This window comes from Pelophylax lessonae, assembly GCF_965119305.1.
Source record: "Pelophylax lessonae genome assembly, chromosome: 10".
Lineage (NCBI taxonomy): Eukaryota > Metazoa > Chordata > Amphibia > Anura > Ranidae > Pelophylax > Pelophylax lessonae.
The window spans coordinates 184671880-184692786 of record NC_138777.1 but is presented as its reverse complement, the minus strand read 5'-3'; the positions used below and the strand labels follow the sequence as shown (position 1 = coordinate 184692786).

Sequence of the window (20907 nt, the reverse complement as noted above, 5' to 3'; positions counted from 1 at the left end):
CCTTCCCTCCCCCTCCCTCTTTCTTCTCTCTCCTCCTTCTCTCTTCTCGCTTTCCCTTCTCTCTCTCGCTTTCCCTCTCTCTCTCGCTTTCCCTCTCTCTCTCGCTTTCTCTCTCTCTCTCTCTCTCTCTCTCTCTCTCTCTCTCTTTCTCTCTTTCTCTCTCTCTCTCTTTCTCTCTTTCTCTCTTTCTCTTTCTTTCCCTCTTTCTCTCTCTTTCCCTCTTTCTCTCTCTTTCCCTCTTTCTTTCCCTCTCTCTCTCTTCTTTTTCCCCTCCCCTATCAAGGATAAGTAAATTAATAAATAAAATATTAAAAAATCTTTTTAGTCCATAAAAAACATTTTTATAAAAAAAATTGTCCATAGTGAATCTTCCCAAGTCACAAGAAAAAGTGCAAACGTGCAAAAAAGTGCCACTATCCAATAACTGCGTGTATTCAGTGTCCACATGTGGGGATCCCACCTCCTGTGCACCACTATTTCCCCTAAATGGACTCGCTGGAAATTAAGCTGGTGGAACCAGCAATCACACTTTCCTAATAACTTTCCAGCCTGGTGGTCAGTTTCCTCAATAATAGTTATCCCGATTGGTCAATGAAAAGAATGTCCCTTACATTGGGGGTTAATGAAAAAAATGCCCCGTACATTGGGGGTCAATGAAAAAAATGTCCCGTACATTGAGTCAGTGACAAGCATGTCTCCTTACATTAGGGGTCAGTAAGAAGAATGTTTGTTACATTGGTGGTCAGTGAGAAGAATATGTCTTGTATTGGTGGTTAGTCAGAAGAATGTTCCTTAAATTGGGGGTCACTGAGAAGAATGCTCCTTACACTGGTGGTCAGTGAGAAGATTGTCCCTTACATTGGTGGTCAGTGGGAAGAATGTCCCTTACATTGGTGGTCAGTGGGAAGAATGCTACTTACATTGGTGATCAGTGGGAAGATTGTCCCTTACATTGGTGATCAGTGAGAAGAATGCTCCTTACATTGGTGGTCAGTGAGAAGAATGCTCCTTACATTGGTGGTCAGTGGGAAGAATATCCCTTACATTGGTGGTCAGTGGGAAGAATGTTCCTTACATTGGTGGTCAGTGAGAAGAATGCTCCTTACATTGGTGGTCAGTGGGAAGAATGTTCCTTACATTGGTGGTCAGTGGGAAGAATTCTCCTTACATTGGTGGTCAGTGGGAAGAATGCTCCTTACATTGGTGGTCAGTGGGAAGAATTCTCCTTACATTGGTGGTCAGTGGGAAGAATGCTCCTTACATTGGTGGTCAGTGAGAAGAATGTTCCTTACATTGGTGGTCAGTGGGAAGAATGTTCCTTACATTGATGGTCAGTGGGAAGAATGGTCCTTACATTGGTGGTCAGTGGGAAGAATGTCCCTTACATTGGTGATCAGTGAGAAGAATGTCCCTTACATTGGTGTTCAGTGGGAAGAATGTCCCTTACATTGGTGTTCAGTGGGAAGAATGTCCCTTACATTGGTGATCAGTGAGAAGAATGTCCCTTACATTGGTGTTCAGTGGGAAGAATGTTCCTTACATTGGTGGTCAGTGGGAAGAATGTCCCTTACATTGGTGTTCAGTGGGAAGAATGTTCCTTACATTGGTGGTCAGTGGGAAGAATGTGCCTTACATTGGTGGTCAGTAGGAAGAATTCCCCTTACAATGGTGGTCGATTGGGAGGAATGGCCCCCTTACATTGGTGGTCAGTGAAAATTATATAAAGTAAATAAAAATTGTTAAAAAAATGATTGTAAAGCACATCCAGGTAGAGGGCTATGTAGGATGAGCACACATATGTGAACAATAATGGTGGCACATATGTATGGTATCATCGGGAACGTCGCACTTAGAGCAATTCTAGGGCCATCATTTTGTAACATGCTGGTCAGAGCTTTTTATTTTTTGTATTTTTTTTTTTATTAAACTGTTCAGCTAAGAAGACATTGGTTGCACCTATTATATTGTGTTAATTCATGAAAACCTTAGGCTCGGTTCACATATATGCGATGCGGGAAGGCTGCGAATTCGCAGCCTGTTCCCGCATCGCACACGCACCCCCGGCAGTTCACACTGCCATATGCGATCCGCTGGGGGTGTCAATGTAATCTTAACGACACCCCCAGTTTGATCGCATATCGCAGTGCGATCGTGCAGTTCGCACAGGATCGGATCGCACAAGTGTGAACCGCTGTGCGATCCGATCCTGATGCGGCAGCAAAAATGCCTCCTGTGCGTGTTTGCTGCGGGTGCGATGCGAATTTAGCCATACAAACTGTATGGCTAAACTCGCACCGCACAGCTGATCGCAAGTCATGTCGGAGCAGTGCGCTCCGACATGACATGCGAACCCCGCACACGCAGTAGTGTGAACCGGGGCTTAATTTTGGAAATGTACCATTGTTGCACTTTATTTAATGTAAGTTTATTTTCTTTTTTTTCTATAATATACATTTATTTTGAACATAGTGTAGAGAAATTCTGTGACAAACAAATGTAATGTGGGCAGTGCAAGATGTAGGCGGGGCTTTGTGTGGGTGTGGCTTGAGTGTGGGCGGGGACACATGGGGCCCATGATCTCTTATTGCCCGGGGGCCCCATGAGTTGTCAGTCCGCCCCTGCCCCCCCCTACATATTTTCTATAAAATAGGCTAGGCCACTCCAGAACCCCTAATGTGCTTCTTCTTTAGCCAGTTCTTTGATGCCTTGGCCTTGTGTTTTGGGTCATTGTCATGCTGAAATACCCATCCACGACCCATTTTCAATGCCCTGGTTGAGGGAAGGAGGTTCTCACCCAAGATTTAATGACGCATGGCCCTGTCCATCGTCCCTTGATGCTGTAAAGTTGTCCTGTCCTCATAGCAACAAAACATCCTCAAAGAATAATGTTTCTACATCCATGTTTGACGGTGAGGATGATGTTCTCAGGGTCATAGGGAGCATTCCTCCTCCTCCAAACACTGCGAGTTGAGCTGATGCCAAAGAGCTTGATTTTGGTCTCATCTGACCACAACGCTTTTACCCAGTTCTCCTCTGAATCATTCCGATGTTCATTAGCAAACTTCAGACAGGCCTGTACGTGTGCTTTCTTTGCGGGAGCTGCAGGATTTCAGCCCTTCATGGCGTAGTGCGTTACCAATTGTTTTCTTGGTGACTCTGGTTCCAGCTGCCTTGAGATCATTGACAAGATTCTTGGCTGATTCCCCACCGTTCTCATGATCATTGAAACTCCACAATGTGAAATCATGCATGGAGCCCCAGAATGAGGGAGATTGACAGTTATTTTGAGTTTCTTCCATTAATCACACCAACTGTTGTCACTCTCTCACCAAGCTGCTTGGGGATGGTCTTGTAGCCCATTCCAGCCTTGTATAGGTCTACAATCTTGTCCCTGACAACCTTGGACAGCTCTTTGGTCTTGGCCATGGTGGAGAGATTGGAATCTGATTGATTGCTTCTGTGGACCGGTGTCTTTTATACAGGTAGCTAAATTGAGATTAGGAGAATTCCCTTTAAGAGAGTGCTCCTAATCTCAGCTCGTTACCTGTGTAGAAGACACCTGGGAGCCAGAAACCTTGCTGATTGATAGGGGATCAAATACTTATTTCACTCATTAAAATGCAAATCAATTCATCATTTTTTTGAAATTGCGTTTTTCTGGATATTTTTGTTGTTATTCTGTCTCTTTCCAGTAAAATAAACCTACCATTAAATTTATAGACTGATCTTTTCTTTGTCAGTGGGAAAACCCGTACAAAATCAGCAGGGGATCAAATACTTTTTACCTCACTGTATGTATTAATGAGAATAACATTATGATTCAGTTTAATTGTAATCAAGATTTTTCTTTCTAGCTTAAATCCCACAGAAACTATCCATGTAGTATTTTCATCTTGTGAAGGCTCTCCGAAGACTATAAGGTAACTTTTAAAAAAGACATTACACTTTTGCATATTTTGCTTTGATGGGGGCCCATTCACATGTGTGTGTTGTGGCAATGCACACTAAATCTTATCATTAATCCGCATTGCCTCATCGCAAATGTAGCTGCTCTATATGCTGTGCCATTCGTTGTTAAAGGCACCCCATTGCACTGTACAGTAGAGTGCAATGCAAGACACACCACAGTGCACCACAATGCACACACCATGTGTTGTGATGTTCTGTGTTTAAAAAGAGGCCATGTGCATGCTTTCATCCATTGTGGTGCGCTGGCATTTAAATGGGTTCCTTTATGTAATGCACTTTGATGCATGTAATCATATGTATTACTGCACATGCATTAACAACAATAGCTAATTGCTTTAGGGCAGGGGTCTTCAAACTTTCTAAACAAAGAGCCACTTTATTGCCCTTCAGATATTAACGGGGCCCAGATTGTGGTCCCCCAGGAGTAGGAAATGCCCCAGCGTCAGTTGCAGTAAACAATGTCTCTTACTTGGTGGTTGGCAGAAGTAAATAAAAAAGACATAGTATCTCTGGTCAGTAGGAGGGGGAATAGTGCCCGGTTATTGGTATTGGAAGATTAATGCCTTGTTGTTGGTGTCATTGGGAAGAATAGTGCCCCGTTGTTGGTGTCATTGGGAAGAATAGTGCCCCGTTGTTGGTGTCATTGGGAGGAATAGTGCCCCATTGTTGGTGTCATTGGGAGGAATAGTGCCCCATTGTTGGTGTCATTGGGAGGAATAGTGCCCCATTGTTGGTGTCATTGGGAGGAATAGTGCCCCATCTTTGGTGTCATTGGGGGGGAATAGTGTCGTTGGTGTCATAGGGAAGAATCATGCTCCATTGTTGGTATCATTGGGAGATATATTTCCCCGTTGCTGGTGTCAGTGGGAGGAATGATGCCCTGAGGGCCTGATAAAGGCAAACAAAGGGTTGCATTCGGATGCTTTAGGATGAATTGGCTCTTTAGCTAGCATGCTAAATATGTGATTTTCTTCAGAACTGTCATATGTTCTGATCTTCACCACAGCATGATAGCTAAGTGTTTAGTAAGGGTGCATTTCAGTTAATGTTACTTTTTTTTATCTGGCTCTCTCCTGTCTGTATTGCAGATTAGCTGGATGCAGATTTCAGGCAGAACACATTAAGAAGCTCTGCAGTTTTGTTCAATGTAGCGATAATGTGACACAGCTGAAGTGAGTATCTAATTTTCCATTCATTCTGCTCCTAAGTACTTTCTTGTCTTCTAGGCTGCTGTTTAAGTTCTTTTTTCACCCTGTTTTTGATGTCCTCAAGCAGCCTCTCTTAACCTTTTTAACCCCAGAGGAACTAAAATAATTTCAGGTCTCAAAGAACCCCTTACTAAAATCAATTTGTTGGGGGTCCATGGGAAAAATGCCCCTTACATTGGTGGTAAGTAGGAAGAATGCAACCCTTAAAGTGGTGGTCAGAATGTCACCAATTCAGATTGCTAAAACGATAAATTGGTGTCATGTTGTTGGCTTTGTCAAGTGATGCTGGTCCAGAAACTTTGCAGGCACCATCATATTGGAGGACAATTGACCCCTGGTTGAGAGTGGACATCCTAAAGCAAGGGTCCTCAAACTATGGCCCTCCAGTTGTTCAGGAACTACAATTCCCATCATGCCTAGTCATGTCTGTGAATGTCAGAGTTTTACAAGGCCTCATGGGATGTGTAGTTCTGCAACAGCTGGAGGGCCGTAGTTTGAGGATCCCTGTCCTAAAGTATATCTGCAGCCAAAAATTTTTTCTTAGAGCCTTTTCACACTGAGGTGCTTCTAAACTGCCATTAAAACACTGAGCGCTTTTCAGGTGCTTTTTGGATGCTTTTGAAGAGTTTTTCAGGAGCTTTTTGGGCGCTTTTCAAGATCTTTTTAGGTGCTTTTGAAGAGTTTTTCAGATGCTTCCCATGTATTTCAATGGAGAGGGGCTTTTTGAAGCACTTATTTAAGTGCTTTAAACATGCTCCAAAGATGCTGCTTGCAGGATTGTTTTCAATTGCAATTGCAGGAATGTTTTCAGTGCATTGCCCCAGTGTGAAAGTATTTATTGATTTTAATGAGAATAGGTTTTGGAACTAAGGGTCTTAGTTTTGAATAGCATGGGGTAGGGTCAGAACCTCTGTCAGGTTTTATTTCTGTGCAGGGCTGTATTGAATAGATTTTCTCCAACTTCCTTATAAAGGGACAACCTTTTTACCAGATAGGAAATGTGGGAAAATTTGCAACAGGAAAAAGCATGTTTACTCCTGTGTGTTACGCTGTTGGAGAATTTAATTAATTTCCTGCTTGGTGAAAGGGTTATCCCGAGGACAGGATGTGAAGTGAAAACCTCCCTACCAGAGCCCTGGCTAGCAGTAAAACCTGAGCAGGCATTTTACCTCTTCTCCGTGCTATTCAAAGCTAAAGAAAAAATGGCTATAGATATACTTTAGCAAAATAAAAATATCTTAAAAAAATACTAAATAAACATCATACAAGGCATAATGTAGGTGTTTACAATAAGGCAAATGAAGATAGGAAACATGAAGCGCACAAAGAAATAACAGTAAACCATTACAAGCACAATCCAATTCTCTAGAGTCAGAATGCCAAAAAAATTAAAGTGTCTCTTGTCAATTTTTTTAATTTTGGATACAGTAGGGAAGGGTTAGAACCACTTTCAGGATTTTATTGCTGTCTGCATCTCTGCTGGGAAGATTTACTTTGTGTGTGGTGACTATTTTCATCAGGACAGAATGCAATGGGAAATACAACATTTTACAGTTGTCACGAGGACAGGAGGTGAGAGGGAATCTCCCATTTGGTACACCTGTCTAAAAGGAGTAATCACTTCACTTTGAGACTTCCCATCACTGTCTGTTCTGTTTCCTGGACAGGAAGTGGTGGGAAATCACTGCAATGGGATACAGGTAGACAAGTGCTGAACTAGGCAATTATGGTACAAACATAAGTCTAGTATTTAGGTGGGGGATAGGGGTTATGTGGCTTATTTTCTTACTAAATGGTGTCCAGTAAACACAGAGACATTGGGATTGATTTACTAAATTCGTAGAGGGCAAATTCTGGTGCAGCTGTGCATGGTAGCCAATCAGCATCTAACTTCAGCTTGATTGATTAAGCTTTGGCAATAAACCTCGAAGCTGATTGGTTTCTATGTGGAGCTGCACCAGATGTGGCACTCTCCAGTTTTAGTAAATCAACCCGCTACCTGTTACTGTGTTGGCCCACCTTGTGCAGCTATAACAGCTTCATCTCTTCTGGTAAAGCTGTCCACAAGGTTTAGGAGTGTGTGTCTATGGGAATGTTTGACCATTCTTCCAGAAGCGAATTTGGGAGGTCAGGCACTAATGTTGGAGAGAAGGTCTGGCTTGCAGTCTGCAGTCTAATTCATCCCAAAGGTGTTCTATCGGGTTGAGGTCAGAACTGTGCAGGCCAGTCAAGGTCCTCCACCCCAAACTCACTCATCCATGTCTTTATGGACCTTGCTTTGTGCACTGGTGCACAGTCATGTTGAAACAGGAAGGGGCCACCCCCAAACTGTTCCCACAAATTTGGGAGCATGAAATTTTCCAAAATATCTTTGTATGCTGACACTGTAAGTGTTCCCTTAACTGGAACTAAGGGGCTAAGGCCAACCCCCGAAAAACAACTCCACACCATAATCCCCCTCCACCAAATGATTTGGACCAGTGCACAAAGCAAGGTCCATAAAGACTTGGATGAGCGAGTTTGGGGTGGAGGAACTTGACTGCGAGCCAGGCCTTCTTTCCAACACCAGTGCCTGACCTCACAAACGCACTTCTGGAAAAATGGTCAAACATTCCCATAGACACACTCCTAAACGTTGTGGACAGCCTTCCCAGAAGAGTTAAAGCTGTTGTAGCCGCAAAGGTTGTGCCAACTCAATATTGAACCCTACGGACCAAGACTGGAATGCCATCAAAATTCATGTGTGTGTGTGTGTAAAGGCAGGCGTCCCAATATTTTTGGTAATATAGTGTACTTTAGGTTGTTAGGGGGTCGGGGGGAGGAATGAAAGGAAAATGGGAATGAAACAGAAATGAGGTTGGATGTAAAGGAGTACAGATCATGTTCTATTTTGCATCTAAGGACCTGGTCAATGAGTGGTAAAATAAAAGAGAGGAAATAGAAAGATTATTGCAAGGGAATGTAAAATGCCAGATGATCCAGGCTTTGAGTTTTCTGTGGTGACTCAAAGTGAGTCAAGGATTCCCTTCTTAACCATGTGGGATCTGTGTTAGAAGTGCTTTTAATGGATGTGTGCAGGTTGGACACCATAGCTCCTACTGGCTTATAAAAAAAAGTATAATATTCTTGTTATTCTTGGGTGTTTATCAGCCCTGAGGACAAAAAAAAAAAAAAATCTGTTTGATGCAGAGTGCCAAGTTACTATTTAAAAATCAGTGTAAGCACATTAATATAACATACTTCCTATCTAAAAAAAAACAACTGTCTGGCTTGTATAAGTGATTTGCTTATAGGAAATTACTTTTGATGAAATTGAACAATAAAGTTTTATAATGTAAAACCCGCCTAGTTGACCCTCTGCATTCTGCAGTAAGGAGACACGGAGGTGATCTTTTGGACCAGGTGTTCACAGTGACATAATCAGGACCCATAGAAACCATCCTGGTTTAAGGCCCCTTTCACACACGCTGTCAGTTTGTCAGTTTTTCATCCATCCGTTGATGGATGAAAAACTGACATCAATGCATTACTATGTAAAAACGGATGACAACGGATGAAAGACGGATAACAACTGACGAAAAACGGATAACAACTGACGAAAAATGGATGACAACTGACGTAGTGTGAAAGGGGCCTTAATGTTTCTTAAATTTTAAAATATAAAGCAGTGGCATTAAAAACTGAATAAAAACATCAAGCTGTTTCTGAGACAAGAAACAAAACAGGTCTGCATTGTTGTAGAATGTATGTATATGTAAAATGTGTATATAAAGTACCAGGAGCTCTGCAACTTTAACCTCCCTGGCGGTATGATTCTGTCAGGAATTCTGTTCCAAAAGCGGTACAATTCTTTTCATGGAAATTTGGCGTTATGTATTATAGGCCTACAATTCTTAGTAATTACTGACTTAAACCTGACCAAAACAAGAGTCTAGTAGACATCCCAGATGTGATAAATTTGAAACACAAACAAGTGAATTATAATTGAATCAATAATATTATTTTATTATTTAATATATAATATATATAATAAAATTATATTATTGATTAGATTATAATTCATGCGCTATATATTATATATATATGTGTGTATATAGATATATATATATATGTGTGTGTGTATATATAGGTATATATATATATATATACATATATATATATATATATATATATATATATATACATATATATGTATATATATATATATATATATATATTTGCATAACGCATGAATTATAATCGAATCAATAATATAATTTTATATATATATATATATATATATGTGTGTGTGTGTGTGTATATAGGTATATATATATATATACATATATATATATATATATACATATATATGTATATATATATATATATATATATGCATATATATATATATATATATGCATATATATATATATATATATATATATATATATATATATATATATATATATATATATATGCATATATATATATATATATATATATATATATATATATATATATGCATATATATATATATATGCATATATATATATATATATATATATATGCATATATATAATATAAAATGTGTTATGTGCAACGTTTTTTTTTTTTTTTTTTTTTGAATTTCCCTCCCTAGTTCCGCTCCCATGCAGCATTGCTGCTGCAGGGAACGGAACTAGGAAGTCCTCCTACCGACAGACGAGCGGCGGAGATCTCGCTGGCGGTCACAGCAATGAGAGCTCATCGCTGGATCGCCAGGATAAGGTAAGAGAAGCTCCGCTGCGCTGTCTGCACGCTCTGCCCATTGACCCCGAGCGTGACTCGGGGATACCGCTAATAGCAGAAAATTCCTACCCCGAGTCACGCTCGGGTTTACCGCTAAGGCGGTTAAAAGCAAGCGTTAAAAAGATCGTTTCATGGGAGTTTTGAATAATGAGTAACTGTTACACGCAAACATAGTTGTTTGTTTTGTAGATTGATAGATAGATAGATAGATAGATAGATAGATAGATAGATAGATAGATAGATAGATAGATAGATAGATAGATAGATAGATAGATAGATAGATAGATAGATAGATAGATAGATAGATAGATAGATAGATAGATAGATAGATAGATAGATAGATAGATAGATAGATATTGTATACTAAGCAGTTTGAACTTTTGTGCTTATTATTGTATTATTTCTTTTTATGGTCCATTACTAATATCCAAATCAAAATGTATGTTTTTTGCTTTAAGATTAAAGAGGAACAATATTTCTCTGCAAGGTGTAAATGATGTTTTACTGGCCATGTCCCAAATGCCCCATGGGTCTATAATAAGGTAGGTCAAGAAATTGTTTGAGACTTAAATGCTGTACTATGGTTACTTTGTTAAGTGCATGTTAATTTAAAAAAAGTGAATGCTTGCTTAGTTTAAAGTAGAACTATAGGCAAAACTTTTTTTCCCCATTTTGAATAGAGTAAAGTAAGGGAGGGTTATAACCTCTGTCAGATTTTTTTTTTCACCATATATGTCCCATTGGGTAGATTTACCTTCACTTTCTGTCCCATAGCCAAACAGGAAGTGAGAAGAAATCCCTTCAAATTAGGGAAATTCTTTGGGGAACCCCAGGTCACCAGAACTAGTGTCCCCATTAAAACACTTCCCTAGTTTTAATTTTCTGGGGACAACCCAAAGTGTGGGATTTTCCTTTACTTTCACTTTCAATGATAATGGTAAACAGTTCAAATAGAGAAAGGGTGAATCTCCTTAACGAAGGCACAAACAGCAATATAAACTGACAAGCATTCTAATACCTCTGCACTCTATCTAAAAATAAAAAAGTTTTTTGCCTTTAGTTATACTTTTAGGAATAGGGTGAATTTGTGTTTTGTTCACTTCAATCATCCAATGATAGGCAAGCAAAAATAGTGTTTTTTTTCCTTGTACATAGTTGGGTGTTTAGTTTTATATTTATTTACTAAGCTAAGTGAGCATGCACTTTTCACTTTCCTACTTTAGTAAATATACCAAAGTATATCTGGGCTGGACAGATCCCACAACCTATAAGGTTGCATTTACTGCCTTATGTTTTTGATATTTTGTTAATTCATGTGTGCCTCCTTTAGTGACCTACTGGCTGATTGGTCTGACTTCCACATTCTTCATTCATTTTTTTCAAAATATATAGAATTATTCAGAGGCGTAACTAGAACCTTCAGGGCCCTGATGCAAGAAACCATGAAGGGCCCCCCAGACCCCTGGCCGGGGCCCTTACCTTCAAGTCCAGGGCTCTTCCCACTAATCCTGGGGCTCTTTACACTCGTTGCATGGCCTTTTATTACGGTCCCGCAGCAGGATTCTTTCACAAGTTCTGCAGTGGGCCCCCTTCCTGCAATCTTGTGGGCCCCCTTCCTGCAATCTTGGGGCCTCCCCACAGTGGTGCAATGCCAGGGTCCGGTCGCAAGTGTGACCTTTGCGATCCTGGAAGTTCACCCACTGGTTTGCTACCGGGCCCCCTGGAGCATGGGGCCCGGTAGCGATTGCAACCCCTGCAACCCCTGTAGTTACGCCCCTGGAATTATTGGCTATGCTTCCATGCTTACTGTACATATTATGCAAATATTCCACAGATCAAATGCAAATTTTTTTTATTATTTTTTTCTTATTATGCTTCAAACTGCGTAGCTAAAAAGTTAAAATAATTGATCATCTATATTCCATAAATTCATGATGTCTTTTTGTAAAAAGTAATCCAAATGGGAATCACATTTTACTTATTCTTTGAAAAAAATTGGGAGAAAACTGGTAAGAATTTATCACTAATAGCTATCTTTACTATAGAACGTTCAATCAGCAAACTTGCTGAATGATGGTGATAAGGATAAAAAAAAAGTTACATAAAAAAAACAGCTATTAATTGTATTATATAACAATCAGTTTAATCAGGCCCATAGGCTTCCACTGAGATAAGAGGAGCAAAATATCCAACATCTGTACTGCGCTACTGAGCCCACTGCTTCCATGTACATTTATGATTACAAGCTATACATACAAAAAAGGCTTTTCAACTTTATATCTAAAGGTTAAACTTCTATTAGTTGTAAGTCTTTCTCTTGCTGCTCCTCACCCCCCACCCTCCAACTACCGTCCCTCTTCCCTACACCCCTTTTTTGTACTACCAACTAGAGATCGACCGATTATCGGCAAAGCCGATATATCGAGGGCCGATATGCACTTTCCCCGATATATATCGGAATCGGCCTTTTGACTTACCTATATTGCCGATATTTCGGGAAAGTGCATGTACTGGGGTGATGCCTGCAGCTAGAGGCATTACCCCGGTACCGGTGTCCATAGCCGATAGTCGGCTGTCTTGTAATGACAACCGATGTGGCTGAGAAGCCGTTCCCGCCACCTTCCGCGGCTCGCCCGGGTCTCCTGTCCCACTGGGAGACCCGAGCATCCTACCTTCACCACCCCCGTCTATCCGGGTCTCCATTTCTTTGAATTCGGCACCGCCGAGTACCCGGAAGTGATGTCATGACATGACATCACTTCTGGGTACTGGCGGCGCCGAATTCAAAAACTTACAGTATTCAAAACAGCCAAACTTGGCGTTATGAATGCTATTAAGTGCAGGGGAGGGGTTTGGGGTATTTTAGACCCCCAGATCCCTCCACCACAGTACCTGTAGACATTAAAAAAAAAAAAATGTCCGAAAATATCGGCCAATATCGGCCGATACTGATATCCGATGACCAAAAAATCGATATCGGCGGTTAAAAATAGATAGATAGATCACTAGATCACTAGTACCAACACACCATCTAACCCTATACGTTTACAGTTCCCTTTACCCCACAAACCCCCTTTACTCCTGTCTTTTAACCTCCCCACCTTCTATCAATGTGGACCTCACATTGTCTCCCATTTAGCACCTCCAACCCCCCCCCCCATTCCTTTTTCTAATCTCAACCTCCCCACCCTTAATGAACCCACAACCATCTATTTTATGGACACACTCATGAGCCATCAGAACACACTATCCGTCCATAGCTACCTAAGTTACATGGACACTATATACCCTAAAAAAAAAATCAAGACAATACATAAGAAGAAGAGAAGGCTGCTGGCTTAGGACAGACTAACACAATGCTTGAGATACACTTGGTGCCAGCTTGGGCACAGGCAAATGTGAGAGTACCTTTGCATACCACTTTTTTAACATAGAAACTGGCTGCGCTATGACATGTTTCTGGCCTTTTATCCCAGAGTGACCGATTGGAAATAAGAGAGCATAGAGAAGAGTGGAGACACAGAGCTTACCATTTTTTAACAAAGGTGCAGACTGACCCTCACAGTGTTTGGGTCAAAGCATCTGGTGAGTGTCAGTGTGCTAAGAGGGAAGGTGTGGAATCAAAGAAGAGCATGGTTTTGCCATGATAACTTTTGCATAATTAGAGTGGAGCTCTGTTTGAAGTTTCTGGATATCAACACTATTGGAATTTGGCACATGTTGGATTGCTGCATGGTATGGACATTTTAGTGGTTTTTTTTGGGTGTATACACTCACTGGCCACTTTATTGGGTACACCTGTTCAATTGCTTGGTCACATATTTGTAATCAGCCAATCACATGGCAGCAACTCAATACATTCAAGCATCTAGACATGGTGAAGGCGACTTGCTGAAGTTCAAACCAAGCAGCAGAACAGGAAAGAAAGGAGATTTAAATGACTTTGAACGTGGCTTGGTTGCTGGTGCCAAACAGGTTGATCTGAGTATTTCAAAAACTGAATGTTTCCAACACCTAGTTTAATCTATACCACGAAGAATGAAGGCAGCTCTGAAGGCAAATGGGGGTCCTACCCAGTACTAGCAAGGTGGACCTAATAAAGTGGCCAATGAGTGTATGTTTCTTTTTTGGTGAAATTTTTTTTTATGACACATTTGCACTGGGGATAATATTTGATAGCTAGTGCCCATACATTTTTATATTCCGTTTTCACACTTGTGTTTATTTATGATTTTGCAGCAGGGGTATCACTATTGACACAAATACATCTTTGGCATCTGTGATTTTTGTTAATGCAATACATAACTCTAAAGCTGATTCTCACATTCTCATATTGTCCGGTATTATTATCATTGCATATATTATTAACATTACCTTTGCAGCATATGTTGTAATTACAGTTTAAAAACCTGTCATTCTTCAAAGCTGCAAATAATATTGTTATGGAAAAAAATGCCATCAATATATTTCTACCATCTGTGTCTCATTATGGAGATTTCTTTTCACTTCTTGTCCTGTAGACCAAGTCGCAAGTGAGAGGATGCCTTTAAAATGTGAGGGATATCCCCGCTTAGACAGCTGTCACAGAACAACTAGTGACAATGGTGATCAGGACAATTAGAGCAAACCACCAGTAAACACCTAAAAGTGGTCCTAACCCCACCCAATTCTATCCAATGCGTTACCTTTAGTTATGCTTTAAGAAAATTATTTATTTTTTATTGATCACATTAATTTATATGACATTAAAAAGATCATAGAAGCAATTTAATGTTATTTCAGCTAGAAGGAGGTGAAAAAGAACTGTATGTAAAATGTTGCTAATCTATGCAGTGCAGAGCTGATCCAAAGCTATTTTTTTGGTGGTCTCATCCTTTCATTCTTCATCATCACCCACTTTAAAAATAAAATTAAAAGAGTCAGTTAAAAGGTTTAAATGGATCCTGTCTGCATCAAACTTTTCACCCAATATTTTAACGCTGACCCCCACAGCAATATTTCTAAAGCCATATTTGTAAGCAATGTAGTCTTTCATTTGAAGCTGAATAATTTAACTGTCCTTATGTAAGGTTCAGCAGGGGAACCTGAAAATGACTACTACCTTAATCTTACATTATTTAATTCACCCTATTGCCTCTTAGGAGGGCAGATTGAGCATCTAATGTGATCTGTAGATAGTTAACTGACGATGAACAGGTTTGATCTATTGTGCTTTCAGTATTGAAGAACTTTGGATGGAAGGAGAGCATTTCAATTCACTTGTCCTGCAAATTACACAAACCCCTACACGTATAAAAGCTTTAAGGTAAGTTCAAGTAATTCTCTATTTCAAATCAAAACACTTATTTGCAAGAAAAAACAGACCTATGTGTAATCTGCACAATATAACTGTAATAAAGGGTATTATCCTTATAGCTTACATTGTCCAACTGGGGTTTAAACTCAATGGGCAAAAACAAGCCTTTAGTATTTTACTTGACCTGGTACTATAGTGGGATCAAAATGCAGCCTTGACATATTAACCTTCTAGTGTAATGCGTCGTTTCCACTGAGCGGATCGGTTTGGTCAGTTCGGTACGGTACGCTATTTTGAGTGTTTCCATTATGAAAATGTTAAAAAATTTTGATTTTTAATGTTTTTTTTTGGGGAAAGTTATATAGCAGAAAGTGAAAAATATTGTTTTTTTTTCAAAATTGAAGCTCTTTTTTTGTTTATAGCGCAAAAAATAAACATTGCACAGGTGATTTAATACCACCAAAATAAATCTCTATTTGTGGGAAAAAAAGGACGTCAATTTAGTTTGGGTACATCGTCGCACGACCGCGCAATTGCCCGTTAAAATAACGCAGTGCCGAATCGCAAAACATGGCCTGGTCATTAAGAGGGAAAAACTTCTTGTCCAGAACTGGTTATGCTCTTGTTACTTGTCATGCAGTGCCGAATTGCAAAATAGGGCCTGGTCATTAAGCAGCAAAATCTTCCGGTCCAGAAGTGGTTACATTTGTGTAGATTCAGGAAGGGTTAAGACCTCTGGTAATATTTTTTGGGTTTCTATACCAGTCAGAAAGTTTTTTCTTTACTTTGATCTTTGTTTGACCATTGGATAGGAAATAGGGAGACTCACTTAAGTGAGTAAGAGAAAAATTCCTTTGTAGAGCTGGGTTGGTAAGGGTTAGTCCTTTTGCCAGGTTTTTAAATGGAAACTATAATGTTTTTTTATTTTATTTCAATTATTTTAATTGATATTAAAATTGACCTAAACTGTTTTTGTATTATTTTTTTTAATACAAAAAATGTGCATATATACAAATAAAATTGAATAATTAACAAAAGAATTTCAGAGAATTTTGGACATGCTAGCTGTCATTGAAACCTTGGATGTAGCCAACAACCCAATAAGGAATAAGTCACGATACTGATACTTTCACTTGTGTATTAACTTCAGTTTTAGTTATTGAGTACTATTTTATTTTTCTTATCCTGACCATAACAATAAATCAAGAAAATCTTCCCAATTAGACAGACTTAAAAAAAAAACCCAGATAAAGGGTCTCATTTTCTGACTGTAATAAAAAGAAAACAAGGTGTAGAGTTTAAACAACAAATTAACATACAGTGGTAAGAAAACGTCATGTTCACTTTTTCTTCCCTAGTTTTCTGAAAAATAAAGTAATCGTTGAATTCTATGCTTGTACAGAACATCAAGATGGCAGGTAAGAAATGAGCATTAATATGGCCTGTGTTCGGTTACCATAGGAGCCATAGAATATGTTGTTGGTAGAGATGAGTTAACTTCTTAAAATTTAATCTACCAAATATTCACAGAATTTTATCTTACAATCTAGTTTATGGGCCCAAAATAGTCATAGATTCACAAATTTCCCCATGGGGCAATGACAAAGGGGTTACTTGAACAGCAGCTAGAGACATACATGTCGCTCACAATATACATGTGGAAAATAGATCATGCATCTCTAGTGCATTACCGATGCGTTGTGGTAACGTGCATTATATCGCTGGTCATAATGTGTGTTATGGTGTGCCAAGCCCTAAGACATTGGATGACACTAAAGCTTGCTGTACAAACAACATCAGTGGCCTGAAAGCCACAATACATTTCTATATAATAGAGTGTTTCACCTTTGTATTAGAACCATCATAAATGGATAGCCTGTTTAGAGTTGTTAGAAAAATGCATGCATTGATAGCATATGTTGTAAAAATATTCTTTGGGTGATGGCTTCTTTATGGCTTGGGGTTGTTAAACTGCACAGGACAAGCAAAAAATGAAGCAAACACCAAGTACACACTCAGAAATCTACAGAAAAAGCATAGCTATCACTTTCATTTCGAAAGCTAATCCAAACCTCCGGATGATAAAAAAAAGACAGAAAATTACATTTTGTTTTTTTGGATTGCTGACTACAAAAATGTCTTTAGGAAATGATAATAATTTTAAACCTTTCAAAGAGGAATGATACTTTTTCAGTTAACCTAATTATATATTTTATTTTAATTCAATAAAATTAAAAATAGGTCAAGAACCCCCAATTTAGCACTATCAAATATATACACTAGATAGCATGGATAGTGGTATAATGGGTAGTAGGGGAGGACGGGGGGAGAGTCTGTAGCGTAGACACAGTATTTAATTAGATGCAGTGGCACTATCCCCCAATAGTAAAACCATGAAAAGAGGAACTCCCCACCCTTTCTCCCAAAAGGAGAGTAGGGGTAGAATAAGGAAAAAAATATAGGGGATTTTAAAGTGCCAGGCATAGTAAACACACAGGTATAAAATTCAAGAAAATGTATTAGTATATCAAATGTTAAAAATCAACAAGATTGATTGTTTTTTTGTTTTTTTTACATTTGATATACTAATACATTTTCTTGAATTTTGTACCTGCGCTTGACTTATAAAATAAGGTCTGCGGGCATCGACCACAAGGTTTGCTCTTGGATACGGAACTGGTTAAAAGGGCATCTCCAAAGGGTGGTAATAAATAACACGTACTCAGACTGGTCTGGGGTGGTAAGTGGGGTCCCCCAAGGCTCAGTCCTGGGACCAACCTTGTTCAATTTATTCATAAATAGCATTGAGGACGGGATCATTAGCTCGATCTCAGTTTTTGCAGATGACACAAAATTGGGCAGGGCAATAACTTCACATGGTGAGGCAGAAAACTTACAGAATGACCTAAACAAAAAACAGAGTGGGCAACTAAATGGCAAATGAGGTTTAATGTGGAGAAGTGTAAGGTTTTGCACTTGGGGACTAAAAACATAAAAGCACAATACACTTTAGGGGGGGAATCTTTGGGGGAATCAAAAATGGAGAAAGATCTGGAAGTCTTAGTAGAGGATAGACTAAGCAATAGCATGCGATGTCAAGCTACAGCTGACAAAGCCGGCAGAATATTAGCATGCATAAGGAAGGGGATGTATTCCAGAGATAAAACTATAATCCTAACACTTTATGAAACTCTGGTCCGACCGCATCTGGAGTATTCTGTCCAGTTCTGGTCGCCAGCCCTCAGAAGGGATGTGTTGGAGCTGGAGAGAGTCCAGAGAAGGGCAATTAAACTAATTAGGGGATTGGAGGACCTTAATTATGAAGAGCGTTTACAATCGCTTGATTTTTTCTCCCTAGAGAAGAGACGCCTGAGAGGGGACATAATAGCAATTTACAAATACATCAATGGTGATCTCAGCATAGAAAAAAATGATTCAGTCACAAGGATTGCATGAGGACGCAAGGTCATACAATGCGATTAGAGGAGAAGCGTTTTAACCTCAGGCAACGCAGGGAGTTCTTTACTGTTAGTGCTAAAATATTGTGGAATTCTCTACCACAAGAGGTAGTTACTGCAGGAAGTATGGCTACTTTCAAAAGACTCTTGGACGTACATCTCAAGGATCAAACCATTAATGGGTATGAGAAATTATTACCACCACACACACCTACACAGGTTGAACTGGATGGACTATAGTCTTAATTCAACCTCAACTACTATGTAACCTGTGTGTTTATGCCTGGCACTTTAAAATCCCCTATATTTCTCCTAACCCTACTCTCCTTTTGGGAGAAAGGGTGGGGAGTTCCTCTTTTAGAGGTATAATAGGGTATGTCAAAAATCTTCATCTCTATCAAGTGCCTAAAATAACTTCACAATTGTGCCCAATAAGGTCAGCAATCCTCCAAATAGACATGATCCTAGAAACACAAATGTATTACCATGACAGTGCCAGTTCTGGCAGATCTTTGGCATCCAATGTAACAGTATTAGAGTACATATAGAAAGGAGATCATCACCTGACTGTCAGCTTATTTCAATGGACAGCATAATGTTGGGGTACCTATACATAAGACAGTGTTCACCAGATTACTCTTTTGTATGAGAACTGTTTTCATAAACAACCTTACCTATTTATCTACCTTCACTAAATATAAATGTAAATAGGATATATTTATATGTCTTACATATGACTGAGTTTGTTGAAATGTAAAAATCTGATGGTACATTACAGTCCTTGGTGCCTACCCTGAAAGTCCCTCCTAACACTGCATTGCCTGAGCTCTTCACGCAACGTAGCATTATTTAGATAAATGTAAACCTGTACTTTAAGGGCTACCCCCCCCCCCCCCATCCTCTGCTCTCCTGAGTCATACTGCACTCATCCACTAACCCCCCACCTCATTGTTTTACTTACCTTCAGTGTCTACCATCTCTGCAAATAAATCATTTCCAGTACTGGCCCAATAGCTGTAAATAATGTAGGATGGATTTTAGAACAATACAGGACATTTGCAAGGAGTGTAACAAAAGGAATTACATTTAGTCCAATACTAAGGAATTAAAAAAAACACCTTTCTTCTAGAAGAATAAGAAATGGATGGTGAATGCCTGTATATTGATATTCTCTTATATTTCCATTTCAAGTTTTCCAGGACTGAAGTCATTAAGGTAAGGCAACATTTATTTAAAAAAATAAAAGATAATGTACATCTTCAGTTAAGGGTACAAGTCTTTTAGGAAGGTTCACTAGTGTTTTTGACTTAGATTTGATCCATTTCCAAGTTGACTTTCAAAGAACGAAGATATATTCAATTAAAAAAAAAAAAAAAAAAACCTAAAAAGTGCAATAATTGAATTTAACCGGTTGCCGAGCGCCCACCGCAGTTATACTGCAGCAGGCAGCCACTCCTGCGCAAACCGACGTAGGTATACGTCGGTCGCACACCTGCAGCTAGGGGGCGAGCGCACGCCGCCAACAGTGCACTCCCGCCCCCGCTTGTCAGCAGGGACTCTGATGCATGGGGCAGGTGGCTGGTGCCGCCTGACACCCGCGATCGTTCCCGCTGAGAGAGAAGAACGGTCAGCTGTTGTAAACACAGCTGACCGTTCTTCTCCCTGGAATAATCACAGAGTTCCTGTGATCATTTCACAAGCCATGCCCCCCACAGTTAGAAACAAGCCCCTAGGTACACATTTAACTCCTTTATCACCCACAGTGTTAACCCCTTCCCTGCCAGTGTCATTATTACAGTAACAGTGCTTATTTTTAGCACTGATTACTGTATTAATGTCACTGGTCTCCCCAAAAGTGTAAAAAATGTCAGTCAGGGGTCCGATCTGTCCGCCACATTGTCGCATTCCCGCAAAAAACGCAGATCGCCGCCATTACCAGTAAAAAAAAAAAAAAAACAATAACAATGACATAAATCTTTCCCGTAGTTAGTAGACGCGATAGCTTTTGCGCAAACCAATCAAAATACGCTTACTGTGATTTCTTTTACGAAAAATATGTAGCAGAAAACAAATTGGCTTAAAATGTTTAAAAAATTTGATTTTTACATTTTTTTTTTGGGAATGTTATATAGCAGAATGTGAAAAGAAAGAAAGCTCTTTTTGGGAAAAAAAGGACATTAATTTTATTTAGGTACAGTGTCACACGACC

The 20907-nt window shown here is 39.4% G+C and overlaps 1 protein-coding gene across 3 annotated transcripts in view; it reads left to right on the top strand.

Moving 5' to 3' along the window:
• Positions 1-20907, top strand: part of NLRC5 (NLR family CARD domain containing 5) — a 314671-nt gene that overhangs the window by 225343 nt on the left and 68421 nt on the right. For all 3 annotated transcript variants that reach the window (XM_082270129.1, XM_082270130.1, XM_082270128.1), the window contains 6 exons: positions 3855-3920; positions 5058-5141; positions 10403-10486; positions 15163-15249; positions 16599-16658; positions 19890-19913. In XM_082270129.1, coding sequence (XP_082126255.1) covers positions 3855-3920; positions 5058-5141; positions 10403-10486; positions 15163-15249; positions 16599-16658; positions 19890-19913 — 405 coding nt within the window. The remainder of the gene's footprint in view (positions 1-3854; positions 3921-5057; positions 5142-10402; positions 10487-15162; positions 15250-16598; positions 16659-19889; positions 19914-20907) is intronic.